This window comes from Trachypithecus francoisi, unplaced genomic scaffold (genome assembly GCF_009764315.1).
Source record: "Trachypithecus francoisi isolate TF-2019V2 unplaced genomic scaffold, Tfra_2.0 Lachesis_group10, whole genome shotgun sequence".
Lineage (NCBI taxonomy): Eukaryota > Metazoa > Chordata > Mammalia > Primates > Cercopithecidae > Trachypithecus > Trachypithecus francoisi.
Genome location: NW_022681455.1, coordinates 107,591,358 through 107,614,153, shown reverse-complemented (window position 1 = coordinate 107,614,153; position 22,796 = coordinate 107,591,358). Strand labels below are relative to the sequence as shown.

At 41.3% G+C, this 22,796-nt stretch overlaps 1 protein-coding gene across 4 annotated transcripts in view; it reads right to left on the bottom strand.

Annotated features, from left to right (window-relative positions):
• Positions 1-22,796, bottom strand: part of CBFB (core-binding factor subunit beta) — an 82,393-nt gene that overhangs the window by 10,956 nt on the left and 48,641 nt on the right. For 2 of the 4 annotated variants that reach the window (XM_033218728.1, XM_033218726.1), the window contains one exon: positions 8,853-8,948. In XM_033218728.1, the coding sequence (XP_033074619.1) occupies positions 8,853-8,948 (96 nt within the window). Of the gene's footprint in view, positions 1-8,821; positions 8,949-22,796 lie in introns of all 4 variants that reach the window. The other 2 variants (XM_033218727.1, XM_033218729.1) reach the window with 1 other exon arrangement.

The following is a 22,796-nucleotide window of genomic DNA, read 5'->3' as shown; positions in this document are numbered from 1 at the left end:
GTTAAGAGCCAAGAGTACTATATTACGGGTTTAGGTCAAGAGGCCAATAAAGTTGAAGGCAGTCTCTAGAAACAGAGAGTAGTGTATAAGTTGCTATCTTTCCAACTTAACTATGATCAGAGCATGAAATCTGTCCTTTATTAACCTCAATCTTCCTTCACAAAAGACATCTGAATTAGTTATAGACAAATGTACCCCCAAAAGAAAGGCCATGGGAAACAAGTCAACATTTTCAGATCAAGGAAGGATTCTCAGAAAAGGCACCAGGATGCTTCTATATGGCAACAGATGCCAATGGACAGCATTTCACAAAAGTAACGTCTGTGATTATTTTTTCTTTTTAAAAGCCTTCTTTTTATACAAGTACAGAAGAATAGTGCCCAAATTGTTAAGTATGTAACGATGAATTTTCACAAAGCGAACACACCCACCTAACTAGCATCCAGGTCAAGAACTAAACATTACCAGAATGTGGAAAGTTCTTTTCATACCCACTTCTAGTCACTACTCAACCCCCAGAGTAACTGGTAGCCTCCAACAAAGCCAAGAAAAGTCCAAAATCCTTCACTGGTTGTTTCAAAAACCAAACCAACCAATCCACCAAACAAAAAACACCAGAAACTAAAATAGCTTAGCAAAATAGTATCTTTGACTTTCGAAATCTAAAGTTAGGATATGACTACTTTTACTGCTTTCCTGCCACTCCAGATATGTTGTGAGCCAAGTGCACAGAAAGGAGGGGTAAAGAAACTGGCTTCCACTGAGTCCCCATTCTAAGCCTCAGATACTGAGCTCTGTGACAACCTGGGAGGGAGGTTTTAGTGATGAGGCTCAATGAGAATAAGCAATCTTCTCAAAGCAATGTGGCAACAAGTAGTGGAGCCCTGATGCAAAACCTCGTGCTCATTCCACTACATCCAGAGTCCTCGTTATGTTCTGCCACCCACTGGGTGCCGTAAAAACACCCCCAGGGACACCGGAGGGAGACCAGAACAATCCCTACCCTGGCTTTGCCCAGAGCAGTGCCTTTAAAAAAACTATTTTATACAGTGGGGCTCTGTATACAATTTCAAATGAAGGAAGGGTTTCACATAAAAAACAGCCTGTATGCTAGAGAATAGAGATAGCAAGGTCTAGAATCTTCTGTTTTCATTATTTTGTGTAATACTAAAAGCAAATTCTATTTTTTTCTAAATAGGTAATTAATGATACAAAATTCATAAGGTATAGAAGATATATAGTGAAAAATAATAATTTGCTTATTTTGCCCCCCAGATATCTGGTTCTCTCCCATAGTTTCTAGTTCCAGTTTCTTACATATCCTACTAGAGAATGACTATGCACATTCAAACAAAAATCACCCACGGAGTAAGAAAAATACCCAGAGAGTAAGATATTATACACAGTATTCTGTACCTTATGTATATCATTTTAATGTATATCAGCGATTTAAGAGTATTTGGTAAAGGTTACTAACATAAACAATGCTTCTGCATTTCACTATAGTTTCTCATTTCAAGTTAATGATAATCTGCCATTACCTCTGAAAGGTAACAAAAATATTGTACTACTGAAATAGGCTTTTCCAGAAAAATGAGAAAAAGAAAACACTAAATCCTATCATGAAGGATTGAAAACTTTCTAAATTTTACACATGGTGAAATGGAAGTAGGCTCAAGGAATTTTAGAATTAGTTTCAGGTTAAAAGACACTGGTGAAAATCAAAACCCCTAGGGCCACCAACCACTTGGAGTTCTGCTTCCCCCTCTTAGTAATCTTAACCTTACACACAGATTAAATACTCAGGAGCACCACTGTTACAAGTTTAGAATGGCAGGGCTGGAGGCCTCAGAGGTTATCCAAACAGTGGAGGACATCCCTAAGCCTCTGTGCTGCCAGGATCTCAAGCTTCCACAGGCCGTTTACTGAGTTGCTGCCACCCACGAGTTACCACTGTTCTCTGGCCCTCCTCTCCAGCCAGGCATCAGGACCACCCACTAGAACCATTATTATTCTTTTCTGCCTCAGCCTTTTCTATTCCAGGCAAAACGGTTCTTAATCCCTCCTGGCAGATTTTATTTTTCGGCTTAAGCATCTTTATGGGTGGTGTGGAAATTAATTTGCCAGCACTAAGCTGTATTTGTGCAGGCCTCCTGGTTAGGAAACTGGTTTAAATACTCACTTTTTCTGCCATTAACCAAATATTTGAGGGAGAGCAAGTCAATTAATTTTTTGGAGATTCTCAGTTTCATCAACTGTAATAATGTTAGATTAGATGATGTTTGAATCTCTAAAGATATCTGAATTACAGAGGGGAAATAACATTTTTCTCTGATATTCTCTTTTTAGGAAAAAGAAGGTAAACTGTAAGAAAATAAGCTGACATTAGGAATTTCTTATGGATGGAAAAAAAAAGAGAAGCAAAATACATACACACAAAGTGCCAAAAGACACACAAACCCCAAACTCCACTATGTGATTGCCAGTGTATGCGCTGGAGTCAGATTCCAGCCCAATTTTCTAGATGACAGTTCTCTACAAGAACTGATGTTTTAAATTACTGCCATAAGGGACTACAGGATCTTAAATCATTGATGAAAATATAACTGTTTTCTCTATGCTCTAGGTCATAATGCAGGGAAAGTGCTCTGAAACACTTCAGAGAACTAAAAGGATGTTCTTGTTAGCCAAATAATTCAATTAACTGGAACCAGCATTATGGTGGAGCTTTTAGTGCTAAAGAAGTACTTTAGAGCTATTATTTACTGTAGGTATACACATACCAACCATCATATTAAGTGCTTTACAAGCATTTTCCCATTTAATAGTCAATTTCTGTGAGAAAATTAGGGCTCTTGAGGCAAGTGATGGAGCAGGAATCTCAACTACGCCTGACTACAAAGCCCATGCTTTCAATCATTGACAAAAAAACAAGTAGAAACTATCTGAGCAAGAAATTATGTGACATTTCTATCAACAGACTATATTTCTGTTCATATATACATATAAACTCACATACCAAAATAGACTTCCAACATTTTAAATTGGAAAAATCAAATTAACAATGTATTTATTTAATTTTTTTTTGTGGGGTCGGGGAGACAGGGTCTTGACCTGTTGCCCAGGCTGGAGTGCAGTGTCACAATCATAGTTCACTACAGCCTTGACCTCCTGGGCTCAAGCGATCCTTCCACCTAGCCTCCCAAGTAGCTGGGAACACAGGCACACGCTACCATGCTCAGCTAGTTTTAAAATTTTTTGTAGAGACAAAGTCTTGCTATGTTGCCCAGGCTGGTCTTGAACTCCTGGGCTCAAGCAATCTTCCCTCAGCCTCCCAAGGTGCTGAGATTAAAGGTGTGAGCCACCGCAATTTAGAATAGACAATTCTTAGTCAATCAATCTAGAGTTTTACATAAAGCAAAATACATACAAAAGCTTTCAATAGTTGTTCCATTAATTGTCAAATAGTTAATCTCCAAATATAATGCAGCTGAAGAGCACTTTTTAGAAAATGATTCCTATATTCATTTAAGGCCATGTTAGCTTGCTCCAGAAATACTGACCAATCACACTCTCTGACTTGGCAGGCTCTCTTACTCCTCCATGCCTTTGCATACACTGTTTGTCCTGCCCAGAATGCTTTCCCCAACTTGTCCAGCTGGCAAAACACATTATTCCTTCAAATCCCTCTAAACGTACTATTCTGTGAATCTCCCAAGCAGAGGCAGACTTAAGCTTCTTCTACACTGCCACTGTCCCCTTTTTGAACCTCCATTGTGTATGGTGGTTGCAAAAGTACACTGCAATGATCTGTTTATCCATCCTTTTCCCTCAAGACTGAGAGTTGATCAAAGACAGAAACAACGCATTTTAATCTATATATTTCTCAGTCCCTAATGCAGAATACAGCCCAACACACTTGGGGTTTATTACTTAACTAGTTAATATAAACCAACAGATTATATTTAGAATCTTTCCCGACACCATCAATATGTATTATCTACTTGAACTATCCTAGCAGGCTCTCCTATAATTCTAGTTTTCAGACAGTCAGGATAGGGGCTGTTTTTTGAAGATATCCAATGAACAACTAAGCAGTGTACAAAGCATTGTGGTAGGTAATGTGGAAGACACAAAAATCAGCAGTTCCATCTCATGGGATTGCCATAAAGTGGAGGGCACTAATGTTTATAATTGTTTCAACATGTTGTTCAATAAGAACACTAGTAGAAATAAAAAGTGCTACAGAGTGGAAGGGCTTTATGATTATGATTAAGAAGACTGAGGAAAGGTCTGATATTTAACAACAACATTCAGGTTGGGCCTTGGCGGACAGAAAACATTCTACATCAGGGAACAAATGGCATGAGCAAAAAGGTTCAGAATTATAAAAAATGTATATTACACATTTTAATGATCCTAAATTTTACAGATATAGAATGAAAGGGCATGGTGTGGAAGTCTTGTATTCACATATGAAAATCACAAGAATTATAACAGCATCAAAGAAAACAATACATCACATATACCCCTCCATTTTCTTCCCTTAGCTAACAAGTATTCTTGGGGATATCCTCAGCTGCTATCAGCCCATTAGATTAATTAACTCACTGACAAAGAGATCTAGCAATCACTAAAAGACACTAAATTTTAGGCTGTGTGCAGTGGTTCACACATGTATTCCCAGCACTTTGGGAGGTCAAGGAGGGAGAACTGCTTGAGCCCAGGAGGTTGAGGCTACAATGAGTCGTGTTCGCACCACTGCACTCCAGCCTGGGCAGAAGAGTGAGACCCTATCTGCTCCCCCCAAAAAAGATACTAAATTTTATTTCAAGGCTGGGCACGGCAGCTCATTCCTGTAATTCCAGCACTTTGGGAGGCTGAGGCAGGTAGATCACCTGAGGTCAGGAGTTTGAGACCAGCCTGGTCAACATGGTGAAACCGCGTCTCTACTAAAAATACAAAAATTAGCCAGGTGTGGTGGCTGGAACCTGTAATCCCAGCTACTCAAGAGACTGAGGCAGGATAATCGCTCGAACCCAGGAGGCAGAGGCTGCGGTGAGCCAACATTGTGCCACTGCACTCCAGCCTGGGTGACAGAGTGAGACTCCATCACACATACACACACACACACACAAAATTTATTTCATACACTAAACACTAAATAGGCTTGATTTTTAAATGTATTCTAAGTAAATATATTTTAACACACAACCAGAAATTTTATGTAGTACTTTAAATAATATTAACAATAGGCCGGGCGCAGTGGCTCAAGCCTGTAATCCAAGCACTTTGGGAAGCCGAGACGGGTGGATCACGAGGTCAGGAGATCGAGACCATCCTGGCTAACATGGTCAAACCCCGTCTCTACTAAAAATACAAAAAACTAGCCGGGCGAGGTGGCGGGCGCCTGTAGTTCCAGCTACTCGGGAGGCTGAGGCAGGAGAATGGCATAAACCCGGGAGGCGGAGCTTGCAGTGAGCTGAGATCCGGCCACTGTACTCCAGCCTGGGCGACAGAGTGAGACACTGTCTCCAAAAAAAAAAAAAAAAAATAACAATAATAAGAGCATGACACCTATTCAATGGCACATACTCAAAGTGGTTTCACATGTATCTACTCATGTAAAATCCTCACAATGACCATATGACAGGCAGGATTATTACACCTATTCTGTAGATGAGGAACTTCAGTCACAGAAAAGTGAAGTAAGCTGTCCAAGCTGAAAAGTAAATGACAGAGCCAGATTCAGACTTCTGTCTGGCTGTAGAGTCTGGGCTGTTAGCCACTGTCTGTCCACACACACACACACCTTAATTTAAATAATAGTGTTCATATAATTTTGTGCTTGGAAAAAACCCACAAATTTTCCTCATTATGTAACACTGACTTTAAAACTTAAAAAAAGTGATAAAATATACGTATCATAAAACTTACCATCTTAGCCATTTTTAAAGCATACATTCAGTAGTGTTAAGTACATTCACACTGTTGTGCAACCAACTAGAACTCTCTTCATCTTGCAAAACTGAAACTCTATATCCTTTAAATAACTAACCCCCATTTCCCCTGGCAACCACTATTCTACTATCTGTAGATTCCAAAAGTATGTGGGACATGAATTTAACAATCTTAGGTACATAATATTGATTTTTAACACCTGGAAATGGTTCTATTAGTTGACATACTGTAATTATATTTTAATGTGTTTTGATTACCAAAGATGAATGTGTGCTTTTTCTATTTCTTCTTGTATGAAATGTTCATGTTGATACAAAGTTTATAAACTTGAAGCATAATATACAGTAACATTTGACATTCTTCTTCAAACACATTAGTTCTTATCTTGATTATTTTTGCTAGAATATACTTTTTTTTTTTTTTTGAGAGGGAGTCTCGGAGTCTCGCTCTGTCGCCCAGGCTGGAGTGCAGTGGCCAGATCTCAGCTCACTGCAAGCTCCGCCTCCCGGGTTTACGCCTATTATCCTGCCTCAGCCTCCCCAGTAGCTGGGACTACAGGCGCCCGCCACCTCAACCGGCTAGTTTTTGTATTTTTTAGTAGAGACGGGGTTTCACCGTGTTAGCCAGGATGGTCTCGATCTCCTGACCTCGTGATCCACCTGTCTTGGCCTCCCAAAGTGCTTGGATTACAGGCTTGAGCCACTGCGCCCAGCCTTTTTTTCTTTTTTTTTTTGAGGTAGGGTCCTGCTCTGTCATGCAGACTGGAGTACAGTGGCATGATCACAGCTCCTGCAGCCTTAAGCTCCTAGGTTCAAGCTATCCTCCTGCCTCAGCCTCCTGAGTAGCTAGGACGACAGGCATGTGCCACTATGCTGGCTAATTTTTTATATTTTGCAGAGATGGGAGCTTGCTATTTTGCCCAAGATGGTCTCAAACTCCCAGCCTCAAGCAATCCTCCCGCCTCAGCCTCCCAAAGTGCTGGGATTACAGGTGTGAGCCATCGCACCTGGCCCTAGAATATACTTTTTAAAGAAAATCGGTATTTCTGAACAATTTGTATATACTTTGAATATTAATTTTTGTAATTGAGGTCTGCTTAAAGCAGGGTACAATTTTGTGTAAAAAAGGTTAAAATTCTATTGTCAATTAAAAGACACATCAAAATTCAGAAACCAACATGGTAGATTTAAAAAAGCGGGGGAAAAAAGATCAAATTTTAAAACTGGGCAAGACTAAACTTCAATGGGTACTAAAACTAAAGAAACACAAGAAATTAACTAAAGGCCAGGCGTGGTGGCTCAAACCTGTAATGCCAGCACTTTGGGAGGTCGAGACGGGCGGATCACGAGGTCAGGAGATCAAGACCATTCTGGCTAACACGGTGAAACCCCGTCTCTATTAAAAAATACAAAAAACTAGCCGGGCGAGGTGGCGGGCACCTGTAGTCCCAGCTACTCGGGAGGCTGAGGCAGGAGAATGGGCATAAACCCAGGAGGCAGAGCTTGCAGTGAGCTGAGATCCGGACACTGCACTCCAGCCTGGGCGACAGAGCGAGACTCCATCTCAAAAAAACAAAAAAAAAAAAATTGAAATAATGGGCCGGACGTAGTGGCTCACGCTTGTAATCTCCGCACTTTGGGAGGCCCAGGCAGGTGGATCATGAGGTCAGGGGTCTGAGACCAGCCTGACCAACATGGTGAAACCCTGCCTCTACTAAAAATACACAAATTAGCTGGGCATGGTGGTGTGCACCTGTAATCCCAGCTACTCAGGATGCTGAGGCAGGAGAATCACTTGAACCTGGGAGGTAGAGGCTGCAGTGAGCCGAGATCACGCCACTATACTCCAGCCTGGGCAACAAAGGAAGATTCTATCTCAAAAAAAAAAAAAAAAAAAAAATCGAAATAATGATTACTTTTGAGCAGATATCATGAGAAAGTCATGATTAGATGTATATACGGAAGGAACTGCTGGGGCAGCTGTCAAAGTTTTATTTATGTTTTATTTATTTATTTTCTAGAGGCAGGATCTCACTCTGTCATCCAGGCCGGAATTCAGGGGCACAATTACTGCTCACTATAACCTCAAACTCCATGGCTCAAGTGATTCTCCTACCTTGGCCTACCAAGTGACTAAAGCTACAGGCATGTGCCACCACACCCAGCTAATTTTCTTACTTTTTGTAGAGACAGAGTTGCTCAGGCTGGAAGTTTTATTTTTTGACCAAACTGCGGTTGTAAGGATGTTAGCCTTACAATAATTCATTCAGCTATAGATTTATTATTATTTTAAAAAAAAATTTATCCTAAGTAAACCAGCAAAGGAAGCTACAGATTTGTTAATGTTGATTTCTGTTTCTGTATTTTCCAATTGAAAGGTTAAAAGAAAGTTTGTTAATTCCGTTCTTTGAATAGTTTGAAAATACTAAATTTTCCTTTAAAAATCACACAAATGACCGACAATTATAGCTACAAAATCAAGATAAATATTCATAGGAAAATGGAAAGTAATATTACTCCAAAGAGTTTTAATAACGTTCTAAAAATATGCAGTCTATGTTAACATAAGCTAGTTTTTACAAATAATTTGAAAAATAAGAAAAAAAATACGTGAGATTTTGAGTAAATGAATTAAGAGAAAATATACCTTATTATAGTAAATGATTTTTATGAAAATCAATGAATGAGGAATTGATGTACAACCTTAAAATTAGAATAAATTTCTTTACAGCAATTACATTTAATAAATACAAAGTCAGAGAATACAACTTTTTAAAAATGAAAGACAAAATTAAACCATTAAAAAGCATTATGCACAAACATCACAAACACAGCCTGAGAGTTTGGGGGAAAGTACTAACCAGTTACTGCCAGCAGCTGTGAAACTCTCACCTCCATTTCCTCCCGATGAGACCTGTCTCTATCTTCAAATTCGCGTGTCCTTCTCCGAGCCTCTTCAAAGGCCTGTTGTGCTAATGCATCCTCCTGCTGTCAGAATACATGAAATACCTATTTTAATTTTGATTTATAAAAAAATACAAGATCTGGGGTTTTTTTTGTTTTTTTTTCCTGAAACAGCAGCTGGGCACGATGGCTCATGCCTGTAATCCCAGCACTTTGGGAGGCCGAGGTGGGCAGATCACTTGAAGTAAGGAGTTCGAGACCAGCCTGAACAACATGGTGAAACCCCATCTCTACTAAAAATACAGTAATTAACTGGACGTTGTGGCGCATGCTTGTATGGTTAACCAGCTACTTGGGAGGCTGAGGCAGGAGAATAGCTTAAAACCCGGGAGGCGGAGGTTGCAGTGTGCCAATATTGCGCCATTGAACTCCAGCCTAGGCAACAAGAGCGAAACCCCGTCTCAAAAAAAAGGAAAAGAGGCCGGGCGCGGTGGCTCAAGCCTGTAATCCCAGCACTTTGGGAGGTCGAGACGGGCGGATCACGAGGTCAGGAGATCGAGACCATCCTGGCTAACACGGGGAAATCCCGTCTCTACTAAAAATACAAAAACTAGCCAGGCGAAGTGGCGGGCGCCTGTAGTCCCAGCTACTCGGGAGGCTGAGGCAGGAGAATGGCGTCAACCCGGGAGGCGGAGCTTGCAGTGAGCTGAGATCCGGCCACTGCACTCCAGCCTGGGCGACAGAGTGAGACTCTGCCTCAAAAAAAAAAAAAATGGAAAAGAAAATAAAAACAAACAAACAAAAAACAGCGTACCACTCTGTTACTCAGGCTGGAGAACAAGTGCGGTGGTGGAATCATGGCTCACCGCAACCTGAAAATCCAAGGCTTAACCCCATTACAGCAATTCTCCTGCCTCAGCCTCCCAAGCAGCTGGGAATACAGGCACGCACCACTGCACCTGGTTAATTTTTTTTTTTTTAGTTTTTGTAGAGACTGGGCCTTGCTCTGTTGACCAGGCTGGTGTCAAACTCCTGGCCTCAAGAGATCCTCCCGTCTCGACCTCCCTAAGTGTTGGGACAAGCCACCTTGTCCAGCCTTTTTAATTCTGACAGAAACAAACAGCAGAGTATTTCTGAAACATCAACAGCATTAAAAAAAAAAGTCAGAGGTACTTTTAAAAGAAAAATTCAGTATTTCATATTTTATACTACACCTTGGAAACGAAGTCATGTTAATCATATTCTAACAACTGAAAATGCTCTTCCGTTTTCTTTACTTACTTAATCCTACTCATCAAAATCCTGACCAATACAACATTTAAGGCAGAGAAGAACAAGAAAAAAATGTGGTAAATACTTCTATCATTTGTGGAAAAGAAAGGCTCTCTCTATGAACTAAAGCCAGAAATATAAATGAAGATGAACAGCACTGACTATACTACACAAATGTTGGAAACTTCTGGACAACAAAAAGCAAATAAAATCTCAAGGGAAATTATTAAGGAAAATGTATTTGTTAACATATAACAAATCTGTCTTTTCCCAGTTAGTGGCTAAAGATTTGCACATGAAAGAAACCCATATACCTCAGGACTCGTTGTGTCTAAAAAGGTAACCAACTTAAACTTTCTCCTCTCCTCTTTTTTGGTCTCTGTTGGTGGCACCATTTTTTTTTTCTGCTAGAAACCTGAGCCATCATCTTTGACTCTTCCTCATTCTCTCCTTGTCTCCACAGTCAACCAACCACTAAGTCCTACCCACTTGATGTCCTACATATTTTTGGAATCTTCAGTTTCCTCTTCATTCCTATGAAAAGTTTCCTAGTTCAGGCCCCTAAAAATCTCACTTCCATTGCAAAAAGTCTCCTCGACAGTCTCTCCTTGCTTCCATTTGGTCACCCCTCAACCCAATCTACCACACAGCCATCAGAATATGCCTTTAAAGCACAATCTGACCACAATGACCCCAACTTAAAAGAGCTCCCTTACTGTGTACAGCCTAGGATGCTTGGCCTTTGCCGTCACACACTTCTGAAAACTAGATTTTTTTTTTTCTGAGACAGAGTCTCACTCTGTTGCCCAGGCTGGAGTGCAGTAGTGTGTTCTCTGCTCACTGCAACCACCCAAGTTCAAGCAATTCTCTTGCCTCAGCCTCCCGAGTAGCTGGGACTACAGGTGCATGCCACCATGGCCGGCTGGTCTTGAACTCCTGACCTCAGTGATTTGCCTGTCTTGACCTCCCAAAATCCTGGGCTTACAGGCGTGAGCCACTGCGCCTGGTCAGAATACTAGGATTTTTGATGGTACACTTGAAGAAACTAAAAGATCCAAAACAATACCAGAAAAGTCATCAATACTACTCACTTTCCTAGATTCACCACAGCAAGGGGTGGCCACGTAACTCAGTTGTAGCCAATGAGACAGAAATACAAGTCACCTAATGGGGCTTCCAAGAAAGTTTGAGACATTTCACCATTCTACCTTCTTAGGAACTGATGCAGTGCTCAGAGATGCAGCAGCCATCTTGCAAACATAATAATGAGGACATAGTCACGCAGTGAGCATGCTATGGCAGCAAGACTAAAAGATCTTATATCATGTCAGGGTCAAAAAAAAAGGCCCCGGGCGACTGATAACATAATTAAGTGCTATACCAGGCCTGGACTGTGTACTGCTGGATATCTTGTTCTGTATGATAAATCCTTTATGTGTCACTGTCAGTGGGGTTTTCTGATACTCCAATTTTTCAGTGACAATGTCTATAACGTAAACAGAATGGAAAGATGTACTTCAAACATTTGACTGAACATCATGACATGGACCTACTATATTCTCATGACATACCATATAAGCCAGAGGTATCCACAAAATAATGCTGTTTCCAATTTCCCAGGGCTTTCTATACACTTAGGCATCAACTGGGACACATTTGCTCATGACAGGAAAAAACTGTGGGCCTGGTGTGGTGGCTCACACCTGTAAGCTCAAGCACTTTGGGAGGCCAAGGCCAGTGGATCACTTGAGGTTGGGAGTTCAAGAAACCAGCCTGGCCAACATGGTGAACCCCGTCTCTACTAAAAAACAAATACAAAAAATTAGCCAGGCATGGTGGCAGGCCCCTGTAATCCCAGCTACTCGGGAGGCTGAGGCAGAAGAATCACTTGAACCCAGGAGGCGGAGGTTGCAGTGAGCTGAGATCACACCATTGCACTGCAGCCTGGGCAACAAGAGTGAAACTCCATTTCAAAAAAAGAATAAGAAGTATTATTATTAATATTTGCAGCAAAATAAGCCAGGAGATATCTGGTAGCCCTCACTTTCTTGTTCCATCTTCTGTTTTGATCTTTTCTTTCCTCTTTTTTTTAGAGAAGGTCTCGCTCTCAAGCCCATGCTGGAGTGCAGTGGCATGATCACAGCTCATCGCAGCCTCAACCTCCCAGGCTCAAGTGATCCTCCTGCCTCAGGCTCCCAAGTAGCAGGGACTACAGGTGTGTGCCACCAGAGCTAATTTTTAAAATTTTTTATATAGAGATGGGGTCTCGCTGTGTTGCCCAGGCTGGTCTTGAACTCCTGGTATCAAGTGATTCTCCTGCCTCCACCTCCCAAAGTGCTGGGATCACAGGCATAAGCCACCGTGACCAGCTTGTCTTGGTATTTTCTAATAACATGTGAGATGTATGTGCAGTGAACAGAATTCACACTTTAACAAATGGTAAAATGGAAAGACAATTCGCAATTATCAGTATTATCCTGATCCTTTCCTGCTGCAATCTAACACCTCCCTTTCAAGGACAGCATAAAGGGCACCTGCTAATAAAAACCACGTGCTCACCCACAAAGTAGGCTCAAATGGCTAGGAACAACTAACTCCACTCAGGTTCGGGTGGGATAAGGTTTTCAATTCTCCTGTCCCCACCAGCCACTTGTTATACTACTAGTCTGTTACTCCAAAGTCTATACCACAACCTGCATAATGTAGCCAGGTGGGGTCATCATAAAACATGGTTGGGTGTAAATGAAATCCACGTGGAAAATAAAGGCTTAGCAGTTCTGTCATAGAGCATACACAGAATATTCTGACCATTCTTGTACTAATTCTCTCTTCACTGTATTTAAATTGTGTCTTTATTTATTGTCTAAATCTACAACTATATATATTTTACAGTTTGGTAACACCTTTCTGCAGCAGAGGTTAGAAACTAGAAGTTCATGCTTAATTAAAAAATTAAGAATCAAATTTGTTTCCAAGAAAGTTGACGATGAACATGTCATTTGCACAAAATATCGACCTTTACTATTCTCTTTGGGGACCAGAATGGTATCACTGATCACATGAAAACCAAAAGAAATAAATCTGCTGAAGAAGCATCAGTATTTACATAAAAGACAATTAGTATGTGCAGCTGCAAATGGTACATTTAACGTATCAATCTGTAGAGCGTAACTTTTCACTTAAATGACTCTTCCAAATTAATTTCACCCACTTTTTTTGCATATGTAAAAAGTAAAGCTGTTTATATGTTGCTTCATGAACAGAAAAACCTTGCAAACAAAAAGACACTAATTTTACAGCAGTGTCATCAGGTACTTCAAATAGAAAATTCATCAATTCCAATAATGGTTCAATTTTTCTAATCCAATCATGGAATCAAATAAAACTTTGCAGGGTCATTATACTGAAGGTGAACTATTGTTTTGTGATTGCCAAAACAAAGTCATTAAAAAAGTACAACAATGAAGATAAAATTATTGGCTTATATTGATAATACAAATGTTGGTGGAACACACTGTATAAAAAATAACATTCTCACTGAATTAGAAATTTACTAGGAACTAGTCGTGGTACACATGTAATTTATAACTGTATCCAAAGAAATGAAGCATTCTATCATTTAGAAGTTACAGTTTATATAGGCCAGGCATGGTGGCTCACACCTGTAATCCCAGCACTTTGGGAGGCTGAGGCAGGTGAATCATGAGGTCAGGAGATCGAGACCATCCTGACTAACACAGTGAAACCCCATCTCTACCAAAAATACAAAAAATTAGCTGGGCGTGGTGGCGGCGCCTGTAGTCCCAGCTACTGGGGAGGCTGAGGCAGGAGAATGGCGTGAACCCGGGAGGTGGAGCTTGCAGTGAGCCGAGATCACGCCACTGCACTCCATAGCCTGGGCGACAGAGCAAGACTCCGTCTCAAAAAAAAAAAAAAAAAAAAGGTTATAGTTTATATAACTTACAAATATCTTTATATATCCATAGTTAAAGTAACTGAACTGTAGAACTGTGACAAAGCTAATGATGAATTAAAAAAATAATCTCATGACAGTACACACTGGATTTTAAAAAAACTTGAGTCTCTGAAGAACTATGCTAAAACCAACCTAGTTCCTACAATAATATTGACCTTCTTTTGGTAAATGAGTCTTTGTAGTAACATTTTATTTAAAATTAGTTGGAAATCTGATTATTCAATGGTGAAGTACCAAAATTTTCATGTTTTTCAAGTTTTTAGAGAATTATATTAAAAAACCAAGTGTGTGGCCAGGCACGGTGGCTCAAGCCTGTAATCCCAGCATTTTGGGAGGCCGAGACGGGCGGATCACAAGGTCAGGAGATCGAGACCATCCTAGCTAACCCGGTGAAACCCCGTCTCTACTAAAAAATACAAAGAACTGGCCGGGCGCGGTGGCTCAAGCCTGTAATCCCAGCACTTTGGGAGGCCGAGACGGGCGGATCACGAGGTCAGGAGATCGAGACCATCCTGGCTAACACGGTGAAACCCCGTCTCTACTAAAAATACGAAAAACTAGCCGGGCGAGGTGGCGGGCGCCTGTGGTCCCAGCTACTCGGGAGGCTGAGGCAGGAGAATGGCGTAAACCCGGAGGCGGAGCTTGCAGTGAGCTGAGATCTGGCCACTGCACTCCAGACCGGGCGACAGAGCAAGACTCCGTCTCAAAAAAAAAAAAAAAAAAAAAAATACAAAGAACTAGCCGGGTGAGGTGGCGGGTGCTTGTAGTCCCAGCTACTTGGGAGGCTGAGGCAGGAGAATGGCGTAAACCCGGGAGGCGGAGCTTGCAGTGAGCTGAGATGTGGACACTGCACTCCAGCCTGGGCAACAGAGCAAGACTCCGTCTCAAAAAAAAAAAAAAAAAAAAACCAAGTGTGGCGGATCACCTGAGGTCAGGAGTTCGAGACCAGTGTGGCCAACATGGTGAAACCCTGTCTCTACTAAAAATACAAAAATTAGCTGGGCATGATGAAGGGTGCCTGTAATCTCAGTTATTCGGGAGGCTGAGGCAGGAGAATGGCTTGAACCCAGGAGCCGGAGGTTGCAGTGAGCTGAGATTGTGCCACTGCACTCCAGTCTAGGAAATGGAAAAAGACTCCATCTCAAAAACAAACAAAAAACAACCAAGTGTGTAAAGAACACATTCAAACTTAAAGACACTAAAAGATGAAAATACAATTTAAATTTGAATCTTTATAACTGTACTCAGAAATATCTTCATCTATAGAAAAACCTTGGAAATATTTTATTTCAGTATTTTATACATATAAAAAAGTACATGTATCTTAAGGCTATGCTGTCCAATATGACAGCCACATACCACAGATAACTACTGCACACTTGAAATATGAATAGTCTATTGGGTACAGTGGCACACACCTGTAGTACCAGGCTGAGGTGGGATGATCAGTTGAGCCCAGGAGTTTGTGGTATAGCGAGACCTTGTCTCAAAAAAGAAAAAAAGATTAATCTGAGTTGAGAAGCGAAGTAAGCAGACTATACCCCCTGAATTTCAAATACTCATTACTAAAATAATATATCTCAATAAATTTTTATATTGGTTATATGTTCAAATAATACTTTTGGGTATACTGGGTTAAATAAAATGTAAAAAATCACACTTGTTTCTTTTTCTAACTTTTAAAATGGGCTTCTAGAAAATTTTACTTTATTTTTTCCTAGAAAAATTTAAATTACAGTATATGGTTTGTATATTAATTCTACAGGACCACACTGTCCTAAACCCAGCTTGATGAATTTTCACAAATTGAACTCACCCACATAACTAGAACCATATGAAGAAACAAAACAGTATCAGCATCCTGGAAGTCTCCTGCTCCATTCCAGTAATTAGCCCCCTCCACCCAAGAGGGCACCATAACCCTTACTTCTAAAGCATGTGTTAACGATGAATAGACCTTGGGCATTTCAGTTTCTGTGCTGCTCTACCCTGTTTCCCTCTTGTTCCTAGAGGTGACCACTATCCATAATTTTGTGAATCTACTTATGGCTTTCCTATTATTTATTACCAAGAGGTGTTTTTCTTAATTTTGCTTCTTGTTTACTCTTTCTATAGAAATAAACAAATGGGGGTAAAAAAGCATATATTGGTTTTACCCAACTTTGTACTTTTACATAAATCTATTCATATAACATGTGCTATTTTTAAAATTATTTATTTTTTTGAGACAGTCTGTTGCCCAGGCTGAAGTGCAATGGCGCAATCATGGCTCACTGCAGCCTTGACTACCCGGGCTCAAGTGATCCATCTACCTTAACCTCCCAAGTAACTAGGACTACAAATGTGTGCCACCATGCCTGGCTAATTTAAAAAAAAATTTTTTTTTTTTTTTTGAGATGGAGTCTAGCTCTGTCACCCAGGCTGGAGTACAGTGGCGCGATCTCAGCTCACTGCAACCTCTGCCTGCCGTGTTCAAGCAATTCTCCTGCCTCAGCCTCCCAAGTAGCTTGGACTACAGAAACCCACCACCATACCCAGCTAATTTTTGTATTTTTAGTTGAGATGGAGTTTCACCATACTGGCCAAGCTGGTCTCGAACTCCTGACCTTGTGATCTGCGTGCCTCAGCCTCCCAAAGTGCTGAGATCACAGGCATGAGCCACTGTGCCCAGTCAATTTTTTAAAATTTTTGAGATTTTTAAATTTCAGGCTCTTGAACTCCTGAAACAACCCTCCTTCCTGTCTTGGCCTCCCAAAGTGCTGGGATTACAAGAGTAAGGCACAATAACTGGCCTGTTCTGTACTCTCAATATTTTTGAGGAACTCACACATATTGGTGTTAGTTGTAGCTTTTCATTCTCATTGTATTTGTGTGACCACGCACTTTATAAATTTCACTGTTAATGGCCATTTGTGGTTTACAATTTCTAGCTATTACTAATAATATTGTTATAAATGTCCTAGTACATATTTTGTGATGAATATACATATTCACTCCTGTTGCCATCATGCCTTGGAGTAGAACTGCTAGATCACAGTTTATATTATATACATACATATGCATATATATGTGTGTGTGTGCCTGTGCAGCTTGCGTATTTACAGCCAGTTTTCCAAATGTTGTGCCAATCTTTTTTTTTTTTTTTTTGAGACGGAGTCTCGCTCTGTCACCCAGGCTGGAGTGCACTGGCCGGATCTCAGCTCACTGCAAGCTCCGCCTCCTGGGTTCACGCCATTCTCCTGCCTCAGCCTCCCAAGTAGCTGGGACTACAGGCGCCCGCCAACACGCCCGGCTAGTTTTTTGTATTTTTTAGTAGAGACGAGGTTTCACCATGTTAGCCAGGATGGTCTCGATCTCCTGACCTCATGATCCGCCCGCCTCGGCCTCCCAAAGTGCTGGGATTACAGGCTTGAGCCACCGCGCCCGGCCTGTTGTGCCAATCTTACACAACCAACACACCAACTGCTGCTCTACATTCTTGTCAATATTTGGTATTTTTTTTTCATTTTAACCATTCTGATGACTGTGTGGTAGTACTGTAGTTTTAATAATTATTTTTCTGATGATCCAATAAAGTTGAATCCTTTTCATTTGCATAGCCTGCTTGTGAACTACCTGTTAAATGTCTTTTGCCAATTTCTTTTAGGTTGTACTGCGTTTCTTTTCAATGAAAATACTTGCTCACTGAAATGTAAGAGTTCTTTATATACACACACACACACACGCACGCACACACACAAACACATTTTTTTTGAGATGGAGTTTCGCTCTGTTGCCCAGGGTGGGGTGCAGTGACGTGATCTCGGCTCACTGAAACCTCCGCCTCCCAGGTTCAAGCGATTCTCCTGCCTCAGCCTCCTGAGTAGCTGGGATTACAGGTATGTGCCACCATACGTGGCTAATTTTTGTGTTTTTCTGTAGAGATGGGGTTTTGCCATATTGGCCAGGCTGGTCTCGAACTCCTGGACTCAAGTGATCTGCCTGCCTTGGCCTCCCAAAGTGTTGGGATTACAGGTGTGAGCCACTGCGCCTGGCCTCTACATATTTTATGTTAAGTCCTTTGCCAGAAAACATTTTCCACCACTGTTCAGGTTGCCTTCATATTCTCTTAATACTGTCTTTTGATAAACAGTTCTCGGTTTTGCCATAATTCATTATTTATCCATTTACTTACAGTTTAGCATCTTTTGTGTCCTGTTCAAGTTTTTGCCTACTCCAAGGTCACAAAATGATCTTCTCATTTTCCTTTAAAAAGTTTTACTGTTTCGGCTGGGCGCAGTGGCTCATGCCTATAATCCTAGCACTTTTGGGAGGCCAAGGTGGGTGGATCATGAGGTCAAGAGATCGAGACCATCCTGGCCAACATGGTGAAACCCTGTCTCTACTAAAAACACACAAATTAGCAGGGCATGATGGTGCGCACCTGTAATCCCAGCTACTCGAGAGGTTGAGGCAGGAGAATCGCTTGAACCCGGGAGGCAGAGGTTACAATGAGCCGAGATCATGCCACTGTACTCCAGCCTGGTGAGAGCTAGACTCCATCTCAAAATTAAAAAAAAACTTTACTGTTTCACATTTTATAAACTGCTATCCATCTGAAATTGATTTCTGTGAACGGTATAAGGGGCTCTGAAATATTTTCCCCTCACAGAAATGTTTTATTGTCCCAGCGTCATTTATTGAAAAGACCTACCCCCCGCCACCCCGCCCTTGTCTGCATTGCAGTGTTACCTTTGTCTTTGTTTATTGCTGGTATACAGAAATGTAACTGATGGTGCACTGACCCTGTATTACATCTAATACACATGAAATTCATGTGTTAGTTTTCTTTTTTTTGAGACTGAGTCTCGCTTTGTCACCCAGGCTGGAGTACAGTGGCGCCATCTCGGCTCACTGCAAGCTCCGCCTCTAGGGTTCACGCCATTCTCCTGCCTCAGCCTCCAAGTAGCTGGGACTACAGGCGTGCACCACCACGCCCGGCTAATTTTTTGTATTTTTAGTAGAGATGGGGTTTCACCGTGTTAGCCAGGATGGTCTCGATCTCCTGACCTCGTGATCCGCCCGCCTCGGCCTCCCAAAGTGCTGGGATTACAGGCGTGAGCCACTGCACCCGGCTAGTTTTCTTAATAGTTTGTAAATTATCTTAGATTTTCTAAGTACATGCATTTTCTGCAAATAACAGTTTGGTGTTTTGTTTTGTTTTGTTCTGTTTTGTTTTTACGACGGAGTCTCGCTCTGTCGCCCAGGCTTGGAGTGCAGTGGCAGGATCTCAGCTCACTGCAAGCTCCGCCTCCTGGGTTCACGTCATTCTCCTGCCTCAGCCTCCCAAGTAACTGGGACTACAGGTGTCCTCCATCATGCTCGGCTAATTTTTGTAGTTTTGGTTGAGACAAGTTTCACCATGTTGGCCAGGCTGGTCTCGAACTCCTTACCTCAGGTGATTTGACCGCCTCAGCTTTCCAAAGTGCTGGGATTACAGGCATGAACCACTGTGCCCAGCCTCATGTTTTTTGAGATGGAGTCTCACTCTGCTACCCAGGCTGGAGTGCAGTGGCACGATCTTGGCTCACTGCAACCTTCACCTCCTGGGTTTAAGTAATTCTCCCGCTTCAGCCTCCTGAGTAGCTGGAACCACAGACACACGCCACTATGGCTAATTTTTGAATTTTCAGTAGAGACAGGGTTTCACCATGTTGGCCAGGTTGGTCTCGAACTCCTGACCTCAAGTGATCCACCTGTCTCGGCCTCTCAAGAGTGCAGGGATTACAGGTGTGACCCACCACACCTGGTCACATGTCTTCTGTTTCTTTTTGGGAAAAGAATCTTGGATGGAATTCCTATTTTTAACTGGAAATGATTTGATTCTGAAGTAACTGAACTTGGCAAAAATTTCAGAAGAATCATAAATAGAGACAGAATAATAAAAAGAGACAGCTTCGACAGGTTTTTTCCTTATATCAAACTTGTCAAAGAAAGGTACTCTGGACAAAAGCAGAGACAATACCTGTGAAAATATTTCAGCTGAAATATATATACAATTTAATCTTTCAAAAATGGAGTTGACTCTTTTCCATTTAGCTTAGTTTACCAGATACTTCAACATTTGTTGAGAGTATTTTGTCAATTTTTTACATGTTTACAGACACTCAATTGAAGATGTCAACAGTTCCAAATTTACTAATTATAACATGCAATTCTGAAGCATATTGCAAGCACTTTTATGAAGAAAATAAAATTAAGAGGCTAGATGCAGTGGTTCGTGCCTATAATACCAGTGCTTTGGGAGGCTGAGGCAGGAGGATCATTTGAAGCCAGCAATTCAAGACCAGCCTGGCCAACATGGTAAGACCTTGTCTTTGCAAAAAATAAAAAAAACTTAGCCAAGCATGGCAGGAGCTTGAAGCTGTAGTGAGCTGTCATTGTACCACTGCACTCCAGCCTGAGCAACAGAGCAAGATTCTGTCACTAAAAAAAAAGAAAAAAGGGGCCGGGCATGGTGGCTCACATCTGTAATCCCAGCATTTTGGGATGCCGAGGTGGGTGGATCACCTGACGTCAGAAGTTGAAGACCAGCCTGACCAACATGGAGAAACCCATCTCTACTAAAAATACAAAATTAGCTGGGCATGGTGGCACATGTCTGTAATCCCAGCTACTCAGGAGGCTGAGGCAGGAGAATCACTTGAACCCAGGAGGCGGAGGTTGCGGTGAGCCCAGATTATGCCATTGCATTCCAGCCTGGGTGACAAAGCAAGACTCTATCTGAAAAAAAGGAAAAAGAAAAAAGAGAAGAAAAAAAAGACCATATGGAAAAATCTATATATTCTTCAGAAAAATATTGGATACAGATATGAGACTAATAAAGTGCAAAAGTATGAAGACTAAGTATTCTGCTTATTAATAATCTTAATGTTGAGAAGATTAACATAAAGATGTAACTTTTATTTTGCTTTCATGTGTACATATTTTATTTAAAAACATTTTTGAAAGTGTTTTTTTGAATGAAACAATTTTTCTAGGGCTAGCAATATAATAAAATCAATTTGTGGGTCAATAAATTTGTGGGTCAAAATGTTACATAATTTCAGTTATTTTAAACAAGACCTTCTTTTAGGAGTAATACGGTGACAATAAGTAATATGGTCACTCTCATCCTATATCAAATTATATTAAATATGAATGATAAAACATTAACCATGAACTTAAGTAACTTCAAAAAACTGTTTTCTGGTTAATTTAGAAGAGTTATTTCTGCCTGTGTGATCAGCAGGGAGAAACAAAGCTGTGTTGGGACATGGAAGTGAGCCTGCCACCGGGCTCACTTGCTAGAGACGGGGCCTATTTCAGCCCAATGAGAGAGGGCTGAAATCCACGCTTTGTGATTTTACACTCTACTACACAAGATAGACATCTGCAGAAGAGTGGAAACCCTAAGTATAAAATGCTGAAGTACAAGCAGTAACTAACAAGAGTCTTTGTTTAGGAACTGTACTGCATGCCAGATATTGCGCTAGGAATGGCCCTTTACATATGCTATCCCATTCAACAGCCCACAATTTTGTGGGCAGCATTATCCCATCTTAGGAAGGAGAAATCTGAGGCCTGGAGAGATTGAATAACTTGCCAGCATCACAAAGCTGGTGTTTTAGTCATCTCAGGATGCCATACTAAAATACCAAAAATGGAGTGGCTTAAACAAAGAAATTTATTTTCTCACATTGCTGGAGACCAGCAGTCCCAGATCAAGGTGCCAGCCAATGTGGTTCCCCAAGAGGAACCTCCTTTCGGCTTGCAGACATCCATCTTCTCACTGTGTCCTCATATGGCAGAGGGAGGGGGGAGGGGGAGAGGGAGAGGGAGAGGGAGAGGGAGAGGGGAGGGGGAGGGGGAGAGGGAGAGGGGAGAGGGGAGAGAGGAGACGGGAGAGGGGAAAGGGGAAAGGGAAACGGGGAGAGGGGAGAGGGAGAGCTCCCTCCTGTCTGTTCTCATAAGGACACTAACCCTACTGGATCAGAGCCCCACTCTTATGCCTTTATCTAACCTTAATTACTTCCATAAATGCCCTATCTTCAAGTACAGTAACAATAGAATAGGGCTTCAACATATCAATTTGGGGATGGGATACATAAACATTCAGTCCATAAGAGCTAGTAAGTGGTGGGGCCAGGATTCACATTATACGACTATGAACTTCTGCCCCTAGTGTCTACATTTCATTGCCTCTTTACTTATATTATCTTGCAGATGACCTGGGGACAAGGAGAGCTACAGGGAAGTAAGTACTGATTGCTACCTAAATAGTTGGAGTCACCTGCTTTCAATTTTTTTATTATATACTGTATAACTCCCATTATCATAAGAGTTACGTAACTCCGTTGTGATAGCAGTAAACTATCATAACAGATGGCACTCAATGTGTAATGATATAGTTCAATTTGGGGACTATGGAAATAAGGCTTGGAAAAACTCCAAGTATAAAAAATGTTAAAAATTTTAATCTATCATCTTAATAAAATACTTTAGTTTTTGTTGTTTGTTTTTGAGACAAGGTCTTGCTCTGTCACCCAGGCTGGAGTGCAGTGGTGCAATCTCGGTTCGTTGCAATCTCTGCCTCCTGGGTTCAAGCAACTATCCCACCTCAGCTTCCTGAGTAGCTGGGACTACAGGTGCACACCACCACAGCT